Source organism: Ipomoea triloba, chromosome 12, assembly GCF_003576645.1.
Source record: "Ipomoea triloba cultivar NCNSP0323 chromosome 12, ASM357664v1".
Lineage (NCBI taxonomy): Eukaryota > Viridiplantae > Streptophyta > Magnoliopsida > Solanales > Convolvulaceae > Ipomoea > Ipomoea triloba.
Genome location: NC_044927.1, coordinates 24,018,670 through 24,030,637, shown reverse-complemented (window position 1 = coordinate 24,030,637; position 11,968 = coordinate 24,018,670). Strand labels below are relative to the sequence as shown.

The 11,968-nt window shown below is 34.7% G+C and overlaps 2 protein-coding genes across 2 annotated transcripts; both read left to right on the top strand.

Moving 5' to 3' along the window:
- The first annotated feature begins 6,117 nt into the window (after positions 1-6,117).
- On the top strand, positions 6,118-10,563 carry LOC115999185. Its single transcript, XM_031238983.1, has 4 exons — positions 6,118-6,813; positions 8,181-8,336; positions 8,446-9,102; positions 9,250-10,563. Exons 1-4 carry the CDS (start codon positions 6,448-6,450, stop codon positions 10,276-10,278), a joined length of 2,208 nt encoding a protein of 735 aa, XP_031094843.1. The 5' UTR covers positions 6,118-6,447; the 3' UTR covers positions 10,279-10,563.
- Positions 10,564-11,018: 455 nt separating this feature from the next.
- On the top strand, positions 11,019-11,762 carry LOC115999558 (mavicyanin-like). Its single transcript, XM_031239399.1, has 2 exons — positions 11,019-11,151; positions 11,518-11,762. Exons 1-2 carry the CDS (start codon positions 11,019-11,021, stop codon positions 11,760-11,762), a joined length of 378 nt encoding a protein of 125 aa, XP_031095259.1.
- Positions 11,763-11,968: the final 206 nt, after the last annotated feature.

Here is an 11,968-nt window from a genome sequence, read left to right as displayed (position 1 = left end):
CGGCTCTTTATATTTCCTTTCTATAAGTTTCTTTACTTTACCGAGAATAATGGTAAAAGAGGATGTTTCATGTTAAACATGAAAATCTCTAGGGTATTATTTATGAGTTAATAAAATACTCGTCAAAGTGTACATAAGTTTGATGGAGTTGATCAACTTATGTTAATAGTGAAGACTAATTATGAGATTAGTCGTTAAATTGTAGATGGAATGCCTTAAATTCCAAGACGTGATGAATTCATGGTGGATCCCACTTGTGTGGTCAAACGAAGCCATGGAAAGATTCACAAACTAGTATAGTAATTGGTTATTCTAATGATCTAAGTACTAGTGAGGTTGAGCTACAGCTCTTAATGAATTTATAACCCTATGAGATGGGTGGTCCGATTGAGACGGACTTGATGAATTCACCGCTTAATAATTGAGAGAGTGAGCACAAAATGCTCTTAATGCTCTTAAGTAGGCTTAAAGAAATCACCTACTTAAGGGAAAAAAAAAAGGTTAACCACCATTTCTGAAAGATAACGAGCTATCTTTCTAGAGCACTCATTGGCATCTGGATGTCCAATTGAGTAAAAGTATATGAGAAGCACGATGTTCTTAGTAAACTACAAGGTTTATGTCTTTAACTACTCTGTAGCCTTTAAAGGTGGTCTATATTGAGTAGACTTGACAGAGTTACATGTCTATATTGAGATAGACTTGACAGAGTTACATGTCTATACTGAGATAGACTTGACAGAGTTAAATGTCTACGTTGAGATAGACTTGACAGAATTAAATTTCTATACTGAGATAGACCTGACAGGGTTTATATGTCTATGTTGAGATAGACTTGACAAGGTTGAAGGTCTATATTGAGATAGACACAACAGACTTGTATATTAAGGTTTCATCATAAACAGTCAAAGAGTTTGACTTTCATAGAACCTGCATCTTAGAGTTGATGTGTGTCTTGAGTTCAAAATTTGTCTAACCGATGAGTTCAAGATTCATATCACTCTCGGGAAGAAAATTACTCAATGTCACTACGTATCGGTTCAAGTTTAAACACTGATATTAAGGTCAGCTCGTTTGTATTGCTCAGACATTGTCCCTTCTAGCTTTCTACTTTGAATGTGTGGGGGATTGTTGGAGTCATTCAAAGAAGAGAGGAGTTAATGAAGCTTAGCCTCACACGTGTCTTGTTTGCCATGCTTCACGTTGGTTTGTGGCTGATGAAAGGGGTGGGTTGCTACATCACTTACTATAAATGTAGCAACCTTCCCCATTTGGAAAGGCGAACAAAACAAAGCTTTCTCCCTCCTCCTTTAATTCTCTGTCCCATTGTCTGAGCAAAGTGAGGTTCGTCTGGGTTATAGTTTGTGTAAACTTAGCCCAGTTAGTATGTGTAACCTGTCGAAAGCGTGCCGGGATTCTTAACTACACCGTTACCGGGCAAATAACGCTTTTAAGGCAGTGTTATTGTAACACGGCACAGACTTCATATTCTGGTTTAGTTGTTCTCTTTTTTCCTAAAGAGTGTCAGTTAGTTGACGTTGCCTCGATTTCCCAACATTTCTTGTCAAATATATTGTATAATCTAAATATGTAATTATTATTTGTTGATTTTGTGATATTCAGTGAACATAAACAATATCAAATTTATACAAGGAAAAAAAACTGCAATCTTTCTTATTTTTTGCATTTTATTTATTTTATAAGATAAGATAAGAAATGAATGCAAGATTGAGTAAGATTATTATATATATATTGACAGTAATTAATTTACAATTATTAGCATTTAATAGATATGGAAAAAATGTGATAAATATTTACTATAATTAGATATTACTACATTAATAGATTCTTTTTTTGTCAAGCCACAAATTTTCTCTATCAAGTACACGAAGACGCCACAACGTAACCAAAACCAATCATATTCATATAAGATATAGGGACGTACTATTGGTAAATAGCTGTTAGTGAATTTGACTAGCTGATAGCATTAACCGATTATTAAAAAAAAATGTTTGGTAAATTAGTTGTTAGTTGATAGTTGATTACATGCAAAATCAAAGTCGATTACCCAAACACTCATATTGATTGTTTAACCAAGTTAAACAAGCTAAAATTAACCTATAAACTAACTATGTTATTATTAAAATTAAAAAAAATAAAAAAATTATGTTACTAAACCAGGCCCATGATCTCAAAAAATGACCGACACTTGCAGAATAAATGGTATATTTATAAATTATAAGTATATTTATGGGAAAAGATTGAAAAAAAAAAAAAACGTGCAAAAATCATTTGCGTACTCCAAGAAGATATTATGCACGAATGGACACTCTCATCTTTACATAAAATCCAAAATGTGGGGGAAAATAAATGAACATGCAAAATTAGAAAAAGATAATTAAACTCGAAAATCTTTGAAATCAGAAAGACAGGATGGAATACCAAAAAAAAAAAAAAACACACCCACACACACATATTGTGTGTGTGGGGGATGACCAAATGAAAGTGTCCTCGTGTACAAAGTAAAGACCAATCTTAGCCGTTTATCATGGTTCATCAGTGATCGGAGAGATTTTAGTAATTAAAAAAACAGGATCAATTTTATAATTATTAATAACTTTTAAGAGCGATGTTCATTTTATAATTATTGTAAACTTGAAAATTTAGTAATGGTAAGATCTCCTAACATTTGAATGTATGTTCACACATTTTATGGAAGGAAGTGTTCTCAAATGAACCGTCCCCTATATGTAATATATATGTGTGTACCCACGCCTATGTTTATTAAAATGGTAATGATTTATATTATGAGTTCACACAAAATTCACATAAAATATCTAATAAAATAATGATACCACTATTATCTAGTGATTTTTGTAAAAGTGTAACATGAGTGCATGACTCGTATATATTTTAACATAATATTATTTATTTATAATATATAAATTGATCAATTCATACCTAATTAATCACAAAATATTTTTATAAGCCATGCGCGCGATTAATAAATTGATACTTAAAGGTTATGAGTTTGATTATTTTTAACACTCCCTCGGTTGAGTCATTTGCATAGAATTCTCTTAGTGTGATTTATCTTTCATGTGTAGTTTATAAATTATTACATGGAGAATAAAATTTACCGATACACACCATCAAATAGTAGTTACGCATTTTTCTTGTCTAAAAAAATTATAAATCAACCAATAAGAAGAATAAAAAATCGCAATTCTATATATATATGTGACATGTGGGGACGTTCTAAGAATATAATTGACATTATGATTAAAAAAAAAAAAAAGGTGGAGTGGCAACAAAGAATGACTCACATTCCAATTCCTTACGTTTTTTTTGTTTGTTGGGTAACTAATCGACCTGTCAATAATGTTACAAACATCTTTCGTGTCAGTTTAAAGTGTCGGACTCACCTAAGCAAACCAATCCTCATACATTAATAATTAATAACAAACCAATTAAATATAGTAATATAGTAAAAACTATAATATACCCCACTAAACTCATTATATTTCTTTTTTAATATAAAAAACGTTACTTTTTAATCACTATTTGGTGCAGTATATATTAACTCCTTTTTTTTCATTGAATATTTATAAATTAATCAACTCTATTATAAGTAAATAAATAGTGAATATTATTTCATAAAATAACATAACATTAATCTTTACAAAATGTTGACCGTTTCATGAGTGCATGTCTTCATTGTTTTCCACAAGATTAATGTCTTGCCTTTACGAAATTTGTGATATCATTATGTTGCAGCATATCTTAGCTTTGTACATACAACCTCAAAATTATTGATATCCATACCATCCCAACACACTCAATTATATAGGAGGCATGCCTTCGTGTAATAAGTAGGAGATAATAGGATTTCCTATCTAGTAAGGGATGATCGAATAAATAAAGTATGATTCTCACATAAAAAGATTACGAGTTTGATTTTTGTCAATACCATACCTCTCTAGTATTGTTTACAGACTATTACATTAGAACGAAATTTATTCAGTGCACACCATCAAATAGTGGCTCCCTCGTCACCTAAAAAATAGGGTATTGTGCCCCGAAAAGAGTGCCTAATTAAGTAAGTAGAATATGATTCTCGTACTAGAAGGTGGCAGATTATTATATAAAATAGAATTTATTTAGTGCATGTCTTTAGATAGTGATAAAAGAAAATATATAATAATAAGATTTTGTGATTTAAAAAAATATGTTCACCATTTTTCTATTTAGAATAACTTTGTCTCATCTATTCTATTTTTAATTTCAAATTCAATCAAACTATAGAATTAGAATCAAAGTCATACCATAATGATTTTAATTTTAAAATAAACAGTATTGAATCTAATTCAGTATAAAGATTATGATAAGCATTTTCAATAATTCTTAAAATTGAAAAACATGATCTAATTCTAAGTTCAAATTGAACAAATATCAAAACTAGGGTAAAGTCATATTAGCTAGATCTCCATCCCACCCATAACTAGTTTAATTTGTGAGTTGTGACACAAATAATTTTGTCAATTTTTCTTGATATCATTTTGTAATCTTTTCATTAATTTATTTGTTGGCCCATTGTAGAAGGATCACAATAACAGGATTTGTACCAAACTACATATCCCAGTCATTATCCCATCATTAATATATACTAAATATTTTGGTAGAAATCCTGTTATTATGGTCCTTCTCCAATGGGTATATATACTAAATATTTTTGTGTTTATAGTCAATAAATATCGGCTTCATTGACTGAAATAAAGTAATAAAGTTATTTTTTTATGAGAAAGTCTGTAATCTAAACTAATTGGTTCAAACTAAGAATTTCAATAGACAATCACCATGAAGAGTGGTGTATTGTGATTATTAAAATAACTGCTTAATCTATTCGCCTGAAATTTTTTCCAAGCTCAATCACACTATTGATCGTCGGATATACGTACTTTATTCAATTCTTTAATCCCTTGGCTTATTTATTTATTTGCATACAATATTTGTTATGTCAAACTTTTGGGAGGAAAGGATATAAATATTTGGGAAGATGGAAGGATATAAATATTTCAAGCAATTAATTAATATAGTTAAAGAAATCACTTAATTGGTTAACTCACCATTTTTTTGCCCCCATCCTTGGGATTCAATTCTGTGATCATTCATTGATCATTCATTTGAAATGATATCAGTTGTGCCCCCTCTCTCTCTCTCTCTCTCTCTCTCTCTCTCTCTCTCTCTCTCTCTCTCTCTCTCTCTCTCTCTCTCTCTCTCTCTAAAACCAACAACAACAACTCAAGAGGATATATCAATTTTTGTTTTAAAAATTATATAATTTAAATTAATTTTATATAATTAATTTATGATTGGTAAAGTAATTTTATTTAAATAATAAATGGTGCTTATATTCACAATATTATATTTTATAAAATGTTATATAAAGAATTAGTATATATAACATTTTTCATTGCACAATGTTACATTTGAGCGCAGCTAAAATCATTTTTGACATATTACTATTTTTGTATTTCTTTTACATACTGAACTAATATTCGCAGACCTATTAAAATATTTTTTATATTTTATTATTTTATGAAATCTACTATTACGTAAAATAAAAAATAAAATAAAATAAAATAAAAAATAAAAAAGAGAGTTCACCAATCTAAAAAAAAAAAAAAAAAAAAAGAGAGAGTTCACCAAGTTGTAAAAATTTAGTTTTTCAAATAATATCGTCTTGCTTGAGAATAAAGATTAGAAAATAATTTTAAATAATAATAAAAATTTATTTAATCACAAATTTTTTGAATAAACTTGCTAAAATTATATATCAAAACTAATCATATTATTGTTGAGTAAATGAGTATGACTTTAAGTGAATCACCCATTATCTCATCCATAATTCAGGGATGATTTTAGATGATAAATTTAACAATTTTCTTTCCTTACAATTTACCTCCCATAAAAAGCGAATCTTTTTAAAGAAATTGACCAGAAAAAGGATAGTAAAAGAAAGAGGAGAGAGGATAGAGAGAGAAATAGTAGGCCCGGAAAACCAGGAGTGACAAACATCTTCCTAGTAGAAATAGAGACGTTAGTTCTTAGGTGTTTTTACACACTGCCGGCTCTATCTCTCCAAACTCCATTCTGCTTTTCTTCTCTGCATCTTCCCTCTGTTTTTCCATTCTCTCTTCTCTTTTGTTCAAAAGCTCGGACCTTTTTTTATACCCAGCACCTAATTCCTTCGAAAACTCTCGTTTCTGTTCTTTGTTTTTTCTCATTATATACATATATGTTTAGGTAGAGGGTGAAAGAGGGTCTTACTCATATGCAGCTGCAATTAATTCAGAAAAGCTGACCCTTTTAACCCTTTTGACTGTATTGTTAGTTTGGGTTGGGTTGAAGTTCTTTTTTTTTTTTGGTTGAATTTGCTAGAACAAGATGGTGGTGAAGATGATGAAGTGGAGGCCGTGGCCTCCGTTATCCTCCAAGAAATTTGAGGCCAAGATTGTTGTTGGCTGCCTAAAGGGTCTGAGCATATCATCTGAAGAAGTGGAGAGCCCTGGGGATTTTCAAGATTTTGAAAGGTTGGTTGTTGAGATCAGGTGGAAGGGGTCAGCAAAGGTGAATCCTTTGGGCTTGAACTCTCTGAGGAGGAGAGTGAGGAGGAATTTCACAAAGGAGGGTTGTTTGATCAGGGAAGATGGGGTTGTTCAGTGGAAAGAGGAGTTTAAGTGTGAATGCAACTTCTCTGCTTACAAAGATGATGACTTTCTTCCTTGGGAGGTTGCCTTTTCTGTGTTCAATGTGAGTTTCTAATTCAACTGCCTTTCATCTTTTGTTTGTTCACACAAGTCGAAATTCCCTCTTCTCACGGGCCGGAGTCTACCATATTAGGTGTAACTTCAGGTCGGGCTGTCCAGACTCGACCATGTATTCTTGCCCAGAATCTATCACATAGGAACCAACTGAGCTTTCCATGTGGCACTTTTCATCTTTTGTTTGTTCAGCTTTATGGTCTTGCTTTCTTGTTTCTGCTGTTGCATTGGTTTTTTATTGCTGTGAAACATGGGAAGATTTTGCCTTTTTGGCTTTCCATCTGATATAACTGAACTAAAATCTGTTAAATTTTGTATGAAATGAACAAAAATCTTCAGTAATCCTTACATATTTAGCAATTAAAAGTAGAAAGGGCTTCATCAGTGTTATTATGCTGGGTATGACCTGCTGAATTGCTTTCAGAAAGTACAATTATTCCTGGAAAATTGTGAGTGAGCACAGAACTCCCTTGGATTTTGGCTTTTTCATCTCTGTACCCCAATGTCTTTTTCTAGGAAAATTAGCAGACAAGAAAATATTCAGCTTTCCCAAAGTCAATCCACTGGTATATTGTCATAAATACCTTGAGGATAATCCAAGTCCAAGAGGTTGCACTAAACTATTTATCCTGAAGTTGATTAGCAAGAATAGTGGTGAATTTTTGTTACCACAGACCAAAATATTCAGTGGCTGGCTCTATATGTAGTGATAAAGCAGTTACCATTATAACCCTTTTTGGCTTTTTTACCCAGCATGCCTTTTCTATTATCTGTTTTATCATAAAAGTGATTCTGGTGCATATCTTACATGTAGTTTGATTGTGCTTAGCATTGGGCAGTACTGTTATTCCCACGTTCTGCTAGTCAAAAGAATTTTAGCTTTCTGGTATGAAATGATTATATTTATGCAATCGGACCCACCTCAGGAGCTTGTGGTCATCAGTAATGGTGATGTAATATTGATAGAGATGACACCTATTCTATTAATTTTCATTTGCTTTAACCTAAATAATCGCGGTGCATAGTTTGGAAAGTTCCTTTAATGGAATATTCCTCTATATCTCCACAATATCGGAGCATTTATCTTGTATCTTTTGTTACTTTTTAAGCGAAATAATAAGGGTTGAGGTGATGGCAGCAAGCATATTCTGCAGATACTGGTATCAAACATGGTCTAATTGTGTTCCGAATTCTGATCCAAAATCTGACTTTTCAAAGAAGAATTAATCCTTTTAATTACCTCCCGTTTAACGTTTGTTATCTGATTTCTGATGTTTTTACTTTTATACTTCCATTATTAATTCGCGTTGGTGAATAATTATGAGGTAACACTCTTTCACTGTTTATATATCGTAGGGCTTAAGCAAGGGACCTACAAACAAGGCGCCTGCTATTGCCACCGGAACATTAAACCTTTCAGACTTCGCTTCAGCAGCTAAAGAAAAAGACGTTGAAATCAGAATTCCGCTTGAAACTTCCACCTGCTGCAGTGAAATCGGTCCTTTACTTTGTGTAAGCACAATAAACACTATTTGTTCGCCACTAGATGTTCTATGTTGGTTACGTTTTCTGTTTACACTGTATATGCTTTTATGAATAACGTTGTTCATACATGCTGCAGCTGTCTCTTAACCTTGTGGAACTGGGAAATGATCGTGAAGCTTTAGAAACGGCTCAGAAGTTTGAAATATCGCATCCAATGTATCCTACGTGTGGAGAAGTTTTGTCAAAAGACAGAAATGATGCTTCTCCATTGAGAGCAAGTCTTGGTAAAGTTGGAATTTTCAAGGCGTTATCTGTTCGAGGGCGCAAGAAGGCATATCGGGAGGATGAGGGGAGCGATGGAAGGTGCTCGGTCCGAAGTTGTGATACGGAGTACAATTACCCTGTAGACACGGACTCGCTAAGTGACTCGGAAGAAGGGGAATCGGAGGAAGGAAAGGAGGGTAGTCTTATGAGGAAGACAGTGAGTTATGAGACACTGGCTTTTGCAAATCATGCGAGTAGTGAAAATGGGGATTGGATCTACTATAGCCATCGAAAATCGGATGTAGGGTGCGTTTATCTCGAGGATACAACTGGGTCGGTGGTGCTTGATCAATCTATCCAGCAGAGTTCAAAACGCAAAATTCTTCCCTGGGGGAAGAGGAAGTTGAACTTAAGATCTCCTAAACGCAAAGGAGAACCGTTATTGAAAAAACACTATGGAGAGGAAGGCGGTGATGATATTGATTTTGATCGACGACAGCTTAGTCCCTCTGATGATTCCTCTCATGGGGTATGCAATTTCATCCGTCTTTTCTCTGTGTTCTTTAATATTGGTTTAACGAACTTCTTGGTAGTTGAGAACATAAATATAATGGCTAGTATAATGTGTCAATTACGTTAACTGGCATTAACGATGTATATATTGTTTTTGCTACAGTGGAGAACTGAAGATGGTACAACCATAAGTCGGTCTTCTGTCTCTGAATTCGGGGATGACAACTTTGCCGTGGGTAGCTGGGAGGCTAAAGAGATCATAAGCCGCGATGGACAAATGAAGCTGAGGACTGAGGTTTTCTTCGCGTCTATTGACCAACGCAGTGAGCGGGCAGCGGGAGAAAGTGCGTGTACAGCTCTGGTTGTCGCGATTGCTGATTGGTTTCATTCCAATCGTGACGAGATGCCCATCAAGTCCCAACTGGACAGCCTGATTCACGAAGGCTCTCTGGAGTGGAGGAACCTGTGCGAAAACGAGAGCTATAGGGAACGTTTTCCAGACAAGCATTTCGATCTAGAGACAGTCCTCGAGGCCAAAGTCAGCCCGCTTTCAGTAGCCCCACAAAAGTCCTTCATCGGGTTCTTCCATCCGGAAGGAATCGAAGACGAAGGGTTCGATTTTCTCAAAGGGGCTATGTCTTTCGACAACATTTGGGACGAGATCTCTAAATCCACTCAAGACAATGCTTCAATCTACATTGTAAGCTGGAACGACCACTTCTTCGTTCTGAAAGTCGAGCAAGATGCATACTACATCATCGACACGTTGGGCGAGAGGCTCTACGAGGGCTGCAACCAAGCCTTTATCCTCAGGTTCGACAGAGACACTACAATTTCACTGGTGCCTAACGAGACTCAACTAACAGAAGACTCATCTGCTAGTGCTAAAACCGAGCATAATATTGTCAACGCCCCCAAGAAAAACAACGAAGAATCGGCTACTACATGTAGTGATGGCGAGCCTGACAATAACGAGCAAGAATCAATTATATGCAGAGGCAAAGACGCGTGCAAAGAGTACATTAAGAGCTTCTTGGCAGCAATCCCCATTAGGGAATTACAAGTTGATCTCAAGAAGGGTTTGGTGCCATCTATGCCCCTTCATCAGCGGCTTCAAATCGAACTCCATTATACGAATTACAAACTACTTTCACCTTGTGATGGAGGAGTAGAAGCAAGTTCTGATCTCTAGGAAACACTCTTGCAGAATTAGGATTAGTACATGAGAGTATATGAGTACATTACTAACCCTATCCCCTTTTTCATTCTATTTTTAGTGTTTTTACATATATGATCTTAGACTGGATAAGCCCACTTGTGAGATATAACCTTTTTCTCTAAAGGGCATCTCTTTCTTTCTCCATAGAACATACATAAGCTTCCTTGTTTGGTTGACAACTTTCCTGTTTGAGATTATGCTGTGTAAATTTTTATGAAATTTTGGTAAGAGTAAAATCTGGTTTGGCTTTAATTTCCATTCTAGTTGTTGTAACTGTACAAACGTTACAACTTCCATTTCCACTATGCCTCTATACATTCCCCCAAGTGTGGATAAACAGTTACATCCATCAATCCCTTAATTTTCTGGCTCACAAAAGCTGAAATTCCCTTGCTCTAGGACTCTCACACCCCGACCCGACAAGATAGTGAAAGTGTAAATCACAGTGACTCAATAGTCCAGTGCCCACAAGGAGCCCACCACATTCGGTGTAACTTCTATGTCTGTGCGGTTACCGTGGAGCCCACTACATTCGGTGTAACTCCTGCATTTGTGCAGTTGCCAAACTCATTCATGTGTCTTTGCCACAATTTACTACCCAGAAACTAACTTAGTTGCATGTGCGGGCCCACCTCTTGATTTTGTGGTTAACCCTACAAATTGCCCACAAAACCCACTTTCAAAATCTACAGATGAGAGCAAACCAATCAAGAATGGGAATGCAAACGTGCAAATTTGTGGTTGTAGTTGTAGTGGTGGTTGCTTTGAAGTATCAATCATTTGCAGTGCAACACATGGTGGGAGATGACTCTCATTGGACAATCCCACCCAACAATGACTTCTATAGTAATTGGTCTTCTTCCCAACTTTTCCAACCTGGAGACACTCTTTGTATATTCTCTCCCCCTCTCTCTCAAATTTAGTGAATAATTTTTCATTTTCATGATTTATAACTCATGATTGAAACTGTTCTTTCCCAACAATAAATTTAGATTCAAATCCCATTGTTGAGCATAAATAATATATATAAATATAAATGTGCAATCCAACCATCAGCTTAGGCTTTTAGTTGAGATGGAGCACATGCTTCAATTTACATCACTCCATCCTAATCTTTATAGAAATAGAGTAGGATTTGAGTAAATTTTGGAACGCGCGTGAAAATCGACTTTTCTTGGAAATAAGATTTGGTTTTGTTTGTATGGGTTGCAGTTTTTGAGTTTGATGCAGTGTTTTACAATGTGATGCAAGTATCAAAAAGAGAGTATGATGACTGCACAGCCAATCAGCCCTACCAAGCTTTCATAGATGATGGTCCAGTGACCATTCCCCTGAGGGAACCTGGAGTCTTTTACTACATTTGCAGTGTCTTGAACTATTGTTCACTAGGCCAGAAACTTAATGTTGCTGTCCAGCCACCCAACTCTGTGCCAGAGACTTCTCCGGCCGGTAGTTAATGCTATGAATTAGTCAAATCTCGTTCACCAACCTATGACACAATGACAATGAATAAACTCTATTTATATGATTTCGAAGTTTGTTTAAAATCTCCCACTTGTTTGATACTATTTGACTAGTCTAGCTTTATAAGTCGATGGATTCTTTCATTTTTCTCTTCACGTGTTAACTGTTAACTAATCATTTATTTTTAAAGTCGCCATCT

Coding starts and splice junctions, on each gene's coding strand:
- LOC115999185 (XM_031238983.1), top strand. CDS start 6,448: ATGGTGGTGAAGATGATGAAGTGGAGGCCGTGGCCTCCGTTATCCTCC. Junction 6,814..8,180: donor TTGCCTTTTCTGTGTTCAAT/GTGAGTTTCTAA, acceptor TATATATCGTAG/GGCTTAAGCAAGGGACCTAC. Junction 8,337..8,445: donor AAATCGGTCCTTTACTTTGT/GTAAGCACAATA, acceptor TACATGCTGCAG/CTGTCTCTTAACCTTGTGGA.
- LOC115999558 (XM_031239399.1), top strand. CDS start 11,019: ATGGGAATGCAAACGTGCAAATTTGTGGTTGTAGTTGTAGTGGTGGTT. Junction 11,152..11,517: donor ACCCAACAATGACTTCTATA/GTAATTGGTCTT, acceptor TATGGGTTGCAG/TTTTTGAGTTTGATGCAGTG.